This window comes from Hippocampus zosterae, chromosome 4 (genome assembly GCF_025434085.1).
Source record: "Hippocampus zosterae strain Florida chromosome 4, ASM2543408v3, whole genome shotgun sequence".
Classification (NCBI taxonomy): Eukaryota; Metazoa; Chordata; class Actinopteri; order Syngnathiformes; family Syngnathidae; genus Hippocampus; species Hippocampus zosterae.
In genome coordinates, this window is record NC_067454.1 from 23,179,783 (window position 1) to 23,192,379 (window position 12,597).

Sequence of the window (12,597 nt, forward strand, 5' to 3'; positions counted from 1 at the left end):
GAAGGGGGTGCAGCCGCTCTTACCCTGGGGGCATCAGAACAAAGTCTGCATTCATATTCTAACCCCTGCGGTGCGTCTGTGACATGAAGAATGGATATGCTTTTTCATTAGTCTGCAACACAGCAGCAAGTAAAGAAAGAAGAGTGTCTGCATGCTCTGGGCCTGTAATTATTGTTTCTATTTGCTGCCAAACTAGCCTCTGGGGCCACGGAAATCTCAGGACTGCAATTCAAGCAGGCAGATCACAAAAACCTGAAAGGTCGACAAACAAAGAGCATATCATTCCTTCGATTGAGCTTCAACATAAACTAAGTTTTTTTTCTTTTAATTGTAACTTGACTGTCTACTTTGTACATGCGGACTCAGTTTTAAGATGTGCGAGACTCCAACCTTAATGAGATAAAATAAGAAAGGGTATGCTTATTGCGTTCATAGCGTGTAGCGTCTTCCATGACCAGCAGAACACAGCATACCTCAGAGGCTCACACAAGCTCATTATCTCCATAGAACAGGGGTGTCAAACTCATTTTTGTCACGGGCCACATTTTACTTTCCATTTCGCACAGTGGGTCGTTATGACTGAAAACATATCAAGAAGTCAATACCGTAATCCCAGTTTATTCTACTATTGTTTAAATTACTATCATGAGGGATTTGGTAACAAGACAATGTTTACAATAGGTAGCTCTTATTTACTACATGTGGGAATTGAACATTTTGGTAGAGATTTTAGCAAGCATCATTGAAGCTGACATGTTTGATTTTTATTTCACAGGCCACATAAATGATGTGGTGGGCCAAACCAGGCCCCCAGGCCTTGAGTTTGACACCTGTGCCATAGACAATCTGTAGTCTCCTCTCCCAAAGCAGATGTCATTTGCAGTCCAAAGACTGACCTGTGAGGGGCAACATGGTGCCACAGGCCACACAAACAGAGAAAATACAATGAGCAAGCAAGTCTTTTATTTGAAGATACCAAGCTCTTGTTTTGAAGTTATTACTAACTCTTCTTGCCATTCTTATTGAGCTTAATGACGTGGGAAACACATTTTATTTCATTATAAAGCCAGCAAGGCATTTTCTGCTGGCTGAAACACTATCAGCTGATTACGCGGGTGAACAAATTTGTACACATTTTTTGAATGGAGACGTAACTAAACTTAACACCTTAAAAAAATTGGTGTTGATTCGTAGCTCTGTGTTTTTCCCTAACACATCAGGTTTTCATCATGATATAATATTTATTATTATATAATGTACTTTATGAGTTATATTTGTGAGGTTCAGCATCAGGCGGATTTTTTTTTTCCCCACTGGAAACATCACAGCTATGAATTAAAAACACATGCTAAAATCTGAATTGCGCGAGCTTTTCTTGGTCCAAATTAAAATAAAGAAAGAAAGAAGAAAAATAAATTTGAAAAAAGCGGCTGAGCTAGAAAAAAAAAAGTAAAAACATTTTGGGAAATTCACGTCAGAAACACATTTTGGGACACGTCAATCCATTTCCAATTAAAATTTGCTGTTGACAAGTGTTTGGTTGTGAAATGCTCAAGATGATGTTGCTGTTATAATATGCTTTCTATTGCATATAGTTGTGACATGACACATGAAGAAGCGGTTCTACAAGGTTGATTAAGTCGGGTAACCAACCATCCAGGTACCAAATACACCAGAAGGACACTGACGTAAATATTCAACAGTTTTAAAATGAAAATTGTGGGCACTCAAAACTTTTACAGGATGATCAATGCACTTTTTGAAACAGGACTTTGATCTAAAGGGGAGTCGTCTGCCAAATTAGGTCCGGTTATAGATACAGGTGTGCGTGTACTCTGCGCATGGTTATACAAGACTCATGTCGTATTTTAGATCAGTGCACATGTCAAGAATCACAAATGAAACGTACAAGGCAGCACATCATTTTATAGACAGGAGAAACGAAAAAACCACAAGTGTATACCAGACATCCAAAACGATGCAAAATCACAACTAATAGAGACGAATTAATAAAGTGAGCAATTTGAAAAAGCACAGACACAGTTATTCAAGAGTGTAGAAGAATACTTCTCAGACGACGGGCCTGATAAGAGCCCTTTAAGGACTTGCAATGAGGCGCTCAGAAACATTACAAAAAGGTCTCAGACTGGTAGATGCTACTTTTCTGAAACAAATTGAACATTTGAAGGGTTTGCCAGTCGTCACTCATTTGTTAGTGTCACCACACTTGCTTTACATAGCAGTAATGTTAAATATTAGCACCACTGGGCAGGCATTAAGATCAAAGCCGGATTTAGGGAAACAACTGCAATGTAAGAAGATTTTGCATCTTGTCCATGTCCTGGTAGTAGAGTCTTTAGTTTAGGAATAAACGTGCCCCCTGCCAGGCCCAAAGCTAAGACTGAATATTCTTTCATCCCTCTTTGATCACCTTTTGACAAAAAAATCATCAACATTATAAAGGTAAATGGTCAAAAACAATAATATGAACTAGATACTAAAAATAAAGATTGAGCGGAGCTATTATTATTTACATGCCTCCATCTAAACTTTTCCCTTTATCAAAAGCTGCATGGAGAAAAAGTTTCGGAACTAGAAAAATAGAAGTTATTATGTGTCACATTGGTCTTTCCTCCTCTTTTCTGTATGCATTTAGGCTATTGTTGTTGTTGACTTTTTTTTTACAATCCTGAGAGTTTAATCGTGAATATAAAGTAGGTAAACAACCACACTGTCTCCTCAGATTGATTTCCAAACAAATGCAAATGTTGAGCATGTGAGATGTCTTTGGTCTCCTTATTGAGGGTGCTTGTTACACGTCAGCTATGCAACAATACATGCGCGAACAATAAGAAAAACAAGAGATTTTGTGACGTAAACTAGGAGTGTCTGTAGCAAAGGCTGAATGAACAGCAGGAGCGGAGCAATGTGTCGGCCCGCGGCCACTCTCTGGCCAGCCGCCTATCTCAGGGAAGAGTTTGATTAATGTCAATGTGTGGTGCAGATCATCAGTTCCAAATTTCCTTTAGGTATTTGGTTGAAAGCATGCCTTTAAGACACCAGGGAACTGTTTGATTTTTTTTTTTTTAAAGGTCGGGTCATCAAATGATAGGAGGTTAAACAAGATCTAACAACACAATGTGACACTGTATGTACAACATAAAAATAATTTCAAAAGCAATATATGAATCTCTTAATTGAACAAGAAAAACACCCCCTCATTGAGATGTGACAAGAACAATCGACAAGCAGAGTTCATACGAACATGGTCTCGTTTTAATGCACTTGTCCCCTTTTTTTGCCACATAAAAATCAAACATGTCCTGTCTTTAAAAAGTGCTATTGATAGCTGGCGGGGAAGAAGAATGGGCTCGCGGGTCACTGAAGGATCATCTTGTTGTTTTCAGTCACTCGCATAGACGCCGGAGAGGTTACCTAGGAGACGCTGGAGCAGCGGATGCTGGGTGAGCCCATCTGCGTGAGCACCTTGTCCAGCCACTGCAACGGGCCGTTCAGGTGCAGTTCGATCCAGCAGGGGGTGCTGGTCACCGTCTGTCGCCTGCAAATACATCCGGCAACATTTGGATGAATGATGAACGTCAGAAGATGTTTACGACTCTGGCAGAGGAGATGACACCAGAATAACAAAACAATACATTAACTACTCGTAAATATGCTCATCGCCATTTTGTATTCTCAATAAATTTAGAGAGTCGACCCGGAGCCCAGAAGATTTCAATCATTCTGCTGGAGAAAGCAATAGCGAGGTGTGGGTTGGGGTGGAGAAGTGGGAGGTATTGGCTGGCTTAGTATCCTGTTTTAAGTGTCTCCACATGACAGAGCTGGAACGCCGCCACTCTCGGCGCAATGGCTTCTCCCCCGTGGACGCTAATCATTCTTACTATCGGTGGGTGAGTCAGACTGTGCGGAAAACTGGGAGGGGGCAGAAGAGGGAAAGTCTGACATCTCTGTTTGACACAGTCCATGTGTGTTTGTAAATAGCCTGGCGTGCCAGCTGAGGCCGGCCTCGGTTGAGGGAAGCCAGAGGACGTCTTGAGAGCGGAGGGGTGGGGGTGGAGGGCGGGGGGGGGGCATGGCCTCTGGGCCAGGGCTCACTCCGATTCATTGTCGCTGAAGTCAAGTAAGAGATCCATGGAGCCACTGAGGTACTGCCATGTCCTTGACATAGACTTTATTTGTGAACCATAAGAGTCCACTTCATAGAAATCCACATAAAGTGACCAAGGAGTAGGGAATCAGTGAAAGATTCTGAACGCAGCTTATCTCAGGGTTTTGAGGGGACTAGATTATCCAAATGCATATTCAAATCTCAGACAAAACGAATAAAAGACCCCCCCCCTAAATCCCATATTAAACTTACATTAAACATACAGTTTAGTTGGCTCTTGACTCTTCTCCTCATTGACTAAATTGAGGCTCACATCACATGTATTTTCCTTTTTAATTAACAACCTAATGGAGTGCATTCAGATAATATTTAATTGCCAAACGCGTCCTTGCCCACCAAATGCGCTGCAACTTACCTGTACTCGGCCCCCCAGCCCTTAACAAAGCTCATGCGAATGGTGCACATCCTGGTGAGCTGGTAAACGGCCTCAAAACCCTGGTTGACCGACTGCGCCAGCAGTGCAGCAAACTCCTGGTTGTTGAAGATCTTCAGATTGCATCCTAACAGAAACGACATGAGTTGAAAGTGACGTGAGTTGAAAACGACACAACCGAGTCTTGCCTCGGGGCCGCGCACAGTCAGGCGCATGAATGGAAAGTTTTGCAATGTATTTGATGCTCAAAAATAATGCTAAACTATGCATTATTGGAGAAATTCTCTGATAATTCACCACAACATGCACGGTATAAAATGCAAGCTAGTTTTTTGTTTTGTTTAGTCATGGTGGGTTAGAAATCCACTAAGCGACATTTCATGAACTGTTGAGAGAGTCGTCAACTAACTTGACATGCATGTTTTTGGAATGTGGGAGGAAGTGAGAACACACAAAGGGGCCTTAGCTCAGATGCCAACACAGTACATGCGACTGCAGTACGCTACCACTTTGGCTGGTCACAATAGCACATTTTCTGGACAATATACCGTATTTTCCCCTAAATTGTGATGAAAACGTTTTGTTTCTTGATTTTTTTTGTGCTTATTTGTCATGCCGATGCTAAAGTAATAATATTACAGCAAAAATAATTCATGTTCATTCATGTGAATGACCATTTATCAACTAAGGAAAAAAAAAAGACTGTATCCATTTTAATACAATTGATACCGTGGCAATAAACCCATTTTTTCTCCTTGATTCTTTATTAAAAATGCCCTATGTCCTGGTCTCACCTGGAGGGATCTTGCAGACAGTGGCGGGGTGCCAACCATAGCGCTGGTTACAGTTGGGGCTCTGCACGAAGATGGCGCTGTCGCTGAGACACTCTGCGAATACCTCTCCCCCTATGTAATAGAGTCGCACTCCGCGACCTTGAAAGGCAAAAAGGAGCGGCTAAGTCCTCAGGCAAATAGCGGCAAGCAGATATGCGCAGCCAACGTAGTGATAGAGTGTCAAATGTGAACGGTCTCTTAACAGAGTGGCGGCAAAAACAAGGTGATCCAGAGCGGGGATGCCTACCGATGTGTCTGCGCGTTAGCTCCACTGCAGCATTGCGGTTGACGTTGGACAAGAGGCCCAGGCAGAAACGCTCAGAGTTTGAAGGGTCTGTAAAACCGTCTACCGTCAGCGAGGGCTGCGAGGCGTGGAAAGTCTCTCCTACCCTCTGGTTTAGCTCGTAGTAGGAAATGGAGCACCAGAAGGCTGGCTCGCAATATGTCACGGGCTGGAGATCTGACAGAGAGAGACTTGAAATCAGTACAAGCCACACTAAACGGCATGAAATAGGGAGATGAAATCATTGACTGTTCACACGGTCTGATAAAACAGACATGAATTCGTATTTGCTTTTATTGATCTTATGACCATGGCAGAAAAAAAGAATTAAATTGCACCATCAACGCATCAGTGCCTCGCCCCCCACATCGGGACATTTCCAACTTAAGAAAGAAAATAGGCACGATCCATTTGTACAAGACTGAAGGATTATAGATGGAGTGCATAGTTTGTTTACATGTCACGTTTAAAGCATGAATTGCATTGCCCTTGAGAAAATCGTTGAAAAGACTACATCAGAACAATAGGATTTAAATGTATTTGTCCTCTTGTCAAATTCTTACTTTTTGGGCATATTTTTATTTGATTTTGACTGTTGTGCTGCTGCAGACCCAAAGTGGGCTTCAACTTCAGGTCACGAACTGATGGCCGAATCTTGCGTTTCAGCATTTTCTTGGAAAGAGCAGAATTCATGATTCCGTCAATCACAGCAAGTCACCCATGCCCTGAAGGAGCAACGCAGCCAGCAAGTGACCTCCTGGATGAGTTGTCGCTGTGTCCTTGGGCTAATTTTTATTGGTTGACCACTCCTTGGAACGTTCACCGCTGTTCCACGTTTTCCCCATTTATGGATAATGACTCTAACCCTGCTTCACAGGAATCTTAAAGCTTTGGCAGGCCTCGAGGATCGTCACCCCAGTGACTTTTGTGAGGATAAGTGGTTCAGAAAATGGATGAATGGATCTGACACTGCTTGATCTCGCTTTACTTGCACGTTCGTGAGTGCATCTTTCATCTTTGCTCCTGTTTGACTGTGATATGCTGGCTGATTGTTCCCTTGACTGCATTTTCATCTGAGATGGCTAAAAGTATTCCCTTGTAGAACAGGCTTGAAGACACAAAGTTGCTAAATAAGTCCAGACAGCGACTGAGCAGCCACAACAAAGCTTAGTAATGATGAGGACCATATGAACATGGAGGGCCAACAGTTGAGTGTGGAAAACATACTGAGCTTGCATCACTCATTTCAATATCATCTGGTGTGTCCCTGAAGCTTTTACCAGACAAAGAGTGGAAACTCAAGCCTCACTGTTGGGACAATGGAGTCCCAAATGGTCAAATTACATGACACTTTTCAAAAAATTCCTATGGTTCTGGTCATTTGCAAAGTTTTGCCCTCTGCTTTCATGTATGGAAACAAGCTGCTCTGGGCCCGACACAATGTCATCAGGGGTTTGCTGCCAAGACCCCTGGTGTTTTCCGTCCTGATCGAATAAACACGGGATATTGTCGCTGATGTCTGTGTGGCCGGAATGGTATCTTGGCTCTTTCACAGCTCACACGGTGCAAGGAAAACAAAAGGTTCTTTCATCACCTGGTTTCCTCTTACAAAAAGGAGTCAAATCAAACACAGCTTTCCCACTGGGGAGACATTCAATCACAACATCTGTCTGCGAGTGAAGGCGGACAGACTGAAAAGAAAACAAACAAAGAAACACTCACACCCTTACCCAAGTTATTGTGAGTGGGGGAAACAGGATTGGGCGATAGGTTTGGTGAGCCTGTGTCCATGCTGTGAGTCATCTGGTGATCGCTGGTCTCTCCATCCTCACTGAGGTAGCCTGGAGGTGGCGTTTCTGAACGTTCAACAGATGACAGATGCCATTTCATCAGTACAGTGGCAGACAATTACTGCACTTTTAATGGTGCCATGCCATAGGCTTATGTGTGTGTGTGTGTGTGTGTGTGTGTGTATATATATATATATATATATATATATATATATATATAAAATATTTAATCTAATTAAAAATGCAACTGTCATAATTAACTCAAATGAACAAAAAAATTAATCGTGATTACTCACACATTTTTTTTGTCGTATTTTTTCCCCATTTTAATGCTCTCATCAACATAGAATCATGAATCAGTTTTCTATGTGCCAAATGCAAATATTTACTGAAATAACAATTTCGATTTAAAATTTTGGCGGCTCGGTAGTCCAGTGGTTAGCACGTCGGCTTCACAGTGCAGAGGTACCGGGTTCGATTCCAGCTCCAGCCTCCCTGCATGGAGTTTGCATGTTCTGCCTGCGTGGGCTTTCTCCGGGTGCTCCGGTTTCCTCCCACATTCCAAAAACATGCGTGGCAGGCTGATTGAACACTCTAAATTGTCCCTAGGTGTGAGTGTGAGTGCGTATGGTTCGTTTCTGTGTGCCCTGCGATTGGCTGGCAACCGATTCAGGGTGTCCCCCGCCTACTGCCCGAAAACAGCTGGGATAGGCTCCAGCACCCCCCCGCGACCCTAGTGAGGATCAAGCAGCTCGGAAGATGAATGAATGAAAGGATTTTCTATTTTACATGAACATTTTTCACTTGGTTATTCACACATAATCTCTCACACAATATTACTGTCCATCAATAACGGTGAAAACATATTTTGTCACACAACAGCTGCTTTAAAAGCTTTTTTTTTATGAAATCAAAGCAATCAGAGCAATATAACATTATAAAGTGCACATCTAAGGTACACTAGTACTCAGCCTATAGTGGATTTAAACCATGGTTGCATACTTAATTTTTCTCAAGTTTGCTTTAAACACAGCAGTCTGTTTCTGTATGTTTGTTGAAGAATAACGAGACACCGGACACCAGTGTTCAATATGTGCCGCTGTATTGGAAACTGCCGGCCGTACATACAAGCACACGCACTTCCCCCGTGCTGCAGGGGCAAACCATTCTGAAAGGGGGGGAGGGTTTCACTCCCCCTAACACAGTCAGGCTATGTAGATTGTATTTGTCCTTCTTGCGCGGAAGTCTCTCTACGGTTTTTGTGTCTACCTCGTTTCAAATAACTACACTTGGTTCGATGACAACACTGGAGACATTTTACTTTCGCTAGGTCGCTACCACTGTAGCGCACTGTCGATGTCAGACGAACACAGAGAAGCTCCATCCGCTCTATTTACATGGACACAGAACACTGTAACCTTCCACACAAAATAGTTCCAAACAAGTAACAATCGCGTCAGTGGCATACATCGTATACCTGTATGATACAGAGAGAGAGAGAACAGATAACTTTGGTCTTGTCAGTGGAGCACAATAGCAACTTTCCATTCATAAACTCTTTAAGTATCCGTTTTCGGGGTCTCGCGCTGCCGTGGCTGGCAAAACAGACATGGGCGTGGACTTCTGCAGCGCGCTTGTTGTTTTGTTTCGGGTGTATTTATAGAGCAACGTAACATCCGCTTGTGACGTGTGCCACGTTAATCACACGCTAAACTGACAGCTCTAATATATATATATATATATATATATATATATATATATATATATATATATATATATATATGCGCCCTGTAACCTGATAATATGATAAGCTGTCCACTGTCGTAACCACTGTCCCAGAAAGGGTTCAAATGTACTGTATATACCGGTATTTCATATCCTTACATCGGTTTTGCAAGATAATTTTAGTAGGATGCCCTTTTCAAGTTATTTATGTTGGTCATATTTGAGCATCTTGGAAACGCCTTTCTTGCATACATATCTCGGCGGCATTAAGATGGGGGTGTCCCAATATTTAAAGTTGATTTCAAAAAGCAGTGTGTTGTAGATTGAGAACCAGCTGAGACTGCCAAATTTGAAAAAAATAATAATAATAAATTGGTCGTCGGGGATCACACTGTAGGTGGATTTAACATTTAACATGTCTGCGTCAGGATGTAGTGTGGCGATCTGCAATTCCACCAACAGCCTCGTCATCCTGGAGGAAAGATTTGCCATTTCCATGGTGATGTCCGGTGATCATTTCATATCAAATTTGGCAGAACAACTGGATTGGAAAAATGGCCTTACTCACCTAACCATTTTTGATGCTTTTTGTCACCTCCAGATTTGAAAATTTTTAGCCTCGACCTGATCTTTCAAAAAATGTCAAAATCATTTTCCCCTGAGCTCCAATGCAGTGCCGTGATGGAGATCAGGGTTTCGCACTTTTCAGGTTTTTGCTTGAGCCATCTCAACATCCTGCTTCGGCTGTATTGTTTCTGTCACAAACATCCTCTGGACCAAAACTGGAAAATGTACTTTTGGGCAATTTTGGGCCATTTTGGTCATTTTTCAGTGACACAATTTTCAGTGTATCCCTTGTAATTATTATTTCAGGATTAACAATACACAGTAAAAAAAAAAAAAAAAACTATCCCATCGGAGTGCAGGTAGGAGGGGGGTGTACCTGGTATGTAGTTGCTCTGCGGCTCGATGCCAGCAGGGAAGTTGGTGTTTTCAGGGATTGAATGGCTGTAGTCATCCAGAGGTGGAAATTCACTCGGGATCTCCGTGTGTCTGGGCACCAGCACAGGAGGGAGTACTGTATGATGGACAGGCATGCAGACAGGCACATGAGAAAGTAACACAAACAAAAACAAAATGTGTCTGACGCACGGATGAAAACCTTACCTGGAGTCTCTACTCTCTGGTAGTGGTAGGGGTTGACACACACCTCATCCTTCTTTGTGTGAAAGGCGTATTCGCACAACTCCACTGCCCGCAGTTCATGGTGGGACTGCAGGTTGGGCCAACGCCACAGACGACAGTAGATAACATGAGGCAGGCCTTTTCTGTGAGATACCTGCAGACGGCCATCCAGAGACCTGCAGAAGAATGCGAAGAGAGAACGGTTATTCTTAAGAGTGGTGCGGCAGCAGTAATAATAAAACAGGTGAAATGGGACTTATGTTGCGTAACACGTGTACTTGCTGATCAAGGTTGCCACGAGGGGTACTTTACCGGAGATTGACATCATGATTTTGGATCTGATAACCTGTGAGTACTAGTACTAGGACCAGTGAAAATTGAACACACATCGTCTTGTGTAAGATTTGATTATTACATCCATCTGTAAATTTCCCAAGTGTGGGGCAAATAAAGGATATCTTATCTTATCTTATCTTATCTGTTGCTTATTCGCTTTCATACAAATACAAAGTCAGATGCTTCATAGGTCGACAAATAGAATAGTTAAGACGTCAGCGAATTGACATCTGGGTCAACTATTGTGCACCAACTGCAAAGGCAGTTGACTTCAGGTTTTCAAAAATGAAAGCTTTCATCCACTCACAAGAAGATGCGCAAGGCTTTAAACTAAAAAAGGACCCCCAAAAAATGTTTTAAAGCAAAGATGGAGCTTGGAGACGGGAACACGGTATGTGTACACCTGACTACGAGCCGACAGGAACACACTAATAAAACCAACTTCTTTTATTTTTTTTACTCATTAGCTAATGTACTAGTTAGAAAGCACTTTGTGGTCTTTCTCGGACGTTCTCAGCTGGTAGGTCGTAAGCGAAAAGTGGGTTGAGGACAGCTAATAAAAAATGACATATATCCTTAATTGGATGGGTCCCGTGCAGTATAGACGTGTACCACGTTCCCTCATGAAATATGTGAAGAAAGTAACAGGAAAACTGCCTCACATTAACCACTAATTGATTCCATCAACAAATACTGTGCAATACTTCCTCTGGCTTGTGGTTGGCATCGCGAGCGATCTGCTTTTTTAAAACTCATTTGAAATGGCATGATGTGAGTTTTCAGAGGCTGGCTGGATGGATGGATGGATGGATGGATGAAACAATTGCTTAGTTGCATGAGGCAAGTTGCTCAACTCACGTCAATCAATCAAACTTTATTTTTTGATAGATAGATAGATAGATAGATAGATAGATAGATAGATAGATAGATAGATAGATAGATAGATAGATAGATAGATAGATAGATAGATAGATAGATAGATAGATAGATAGATAGATAGATAGATAGATAGATAGATAGATAGATAGATAGATAGATAGATAGATAGATAGATAGATAGATAGATAGATAGATAGATAGATAGATAGATTATCCAAATAGGTAAAGTAGGATTGCTTGCTCTGTAACAAAGTTGTTATAATCGTGTGAAATAGCAAAAAAGAAGACAAATTACGCTTATGAGAACCACCAAAGACAACGTCACAATTTGAGACGTTGTCATTGTTAATATGGTCGTCAAATTGTGAATCGGTGTGTGACTTGTACGCAAGGTGGCACTTATGTTAGCATTGTAGCAGGCAAGAACGAGGTCCTACCAAAGCAGGACGCCGCAGGACTTTGACCGCTCAAACTTTGCTTTGTAAATGTTATTTAAGATAAATCAGTTCTTCGGTTCCCGCACCTCCTCTTCACAGCAGAAGTTTGCTCACAACCACAAAATACAGTTTATGGATGCAAAGTATTGAAGGAAGTGAAGAAAACCTACGGTAATTCCCAAAGTACATTTCTGATATCAAATGTCATCAATGATGAAACCGCACGTGGCAGGATTTCCCATCATTGCCTTTAACAGGATTATGAACTGTAATTAAGATCCAATGTTTGGTGCCAGTCCAGAAACCACAGTGTGACAACCAAAAGTAACACACAAGTAAATCTTGAAAGAGAAGCCCCCTGTTCCACGTGGTCGAGTGTTCTTACAATATGTTTAGGAAAGGGCTGGACTCACATGCTCCAACATGCATACATGTGACCTCCTATTCAAACAAATAACTGAGCTGCTTGGGTTACAAAACACACACGCTTTGTGAAAATTACCATTTGCTCTATTATTTATACGGAAATGGCTGTGGCCTGCTAAATTGTATATGCAGAATATCTTA

At 41.9% G+C, this 12,597-nt stretch overlaps 1 protein-coding gene across 1 annotated transcript in view; it reads right to left on the reverse strand.

Moving 5' to 3' along the window:
- Positions 1-2,674: 2,674 nt before the first annotated feature.
- Positions 2,675-12,597, reverse strand: part of smad3a (SMAD family member 3a) — a 28,584-nt gene continuing 18,661 nt past the window's right edge. The window contains exons 2-8 of the mRNA XM_052063228.1: positions 10,361-10,554; positions 10,137-10,271; positions 7,409-7,534; positions 5,643-5,855; positions 5,357-5,494; positions 4,545-4,689; positions 2,675-3,559 (exon numbers count right to left, since the gene is read on the reverse strand). Coding sequence (XP_051919188.1) covers positions 3,436-3,559; positions 4,545-4,689; positions 5,357-5,494; positions 5,643-5,855; positions 7,409-7,534; positions 10,137-10,271; positions 10,361-10,554 — 1,075 coding nt within the window. The 3' untranslated portion in view covers positions 2,675-3,435. The remainder of the gene's footprint in view (positions 3,560-4,544; positions 4,690-5,356; positions 5,495-5,642; positions 5,856-7,408; positions 7,535-10,136; positions 10,272-10,360; positions 10,555-12,597) is intronic.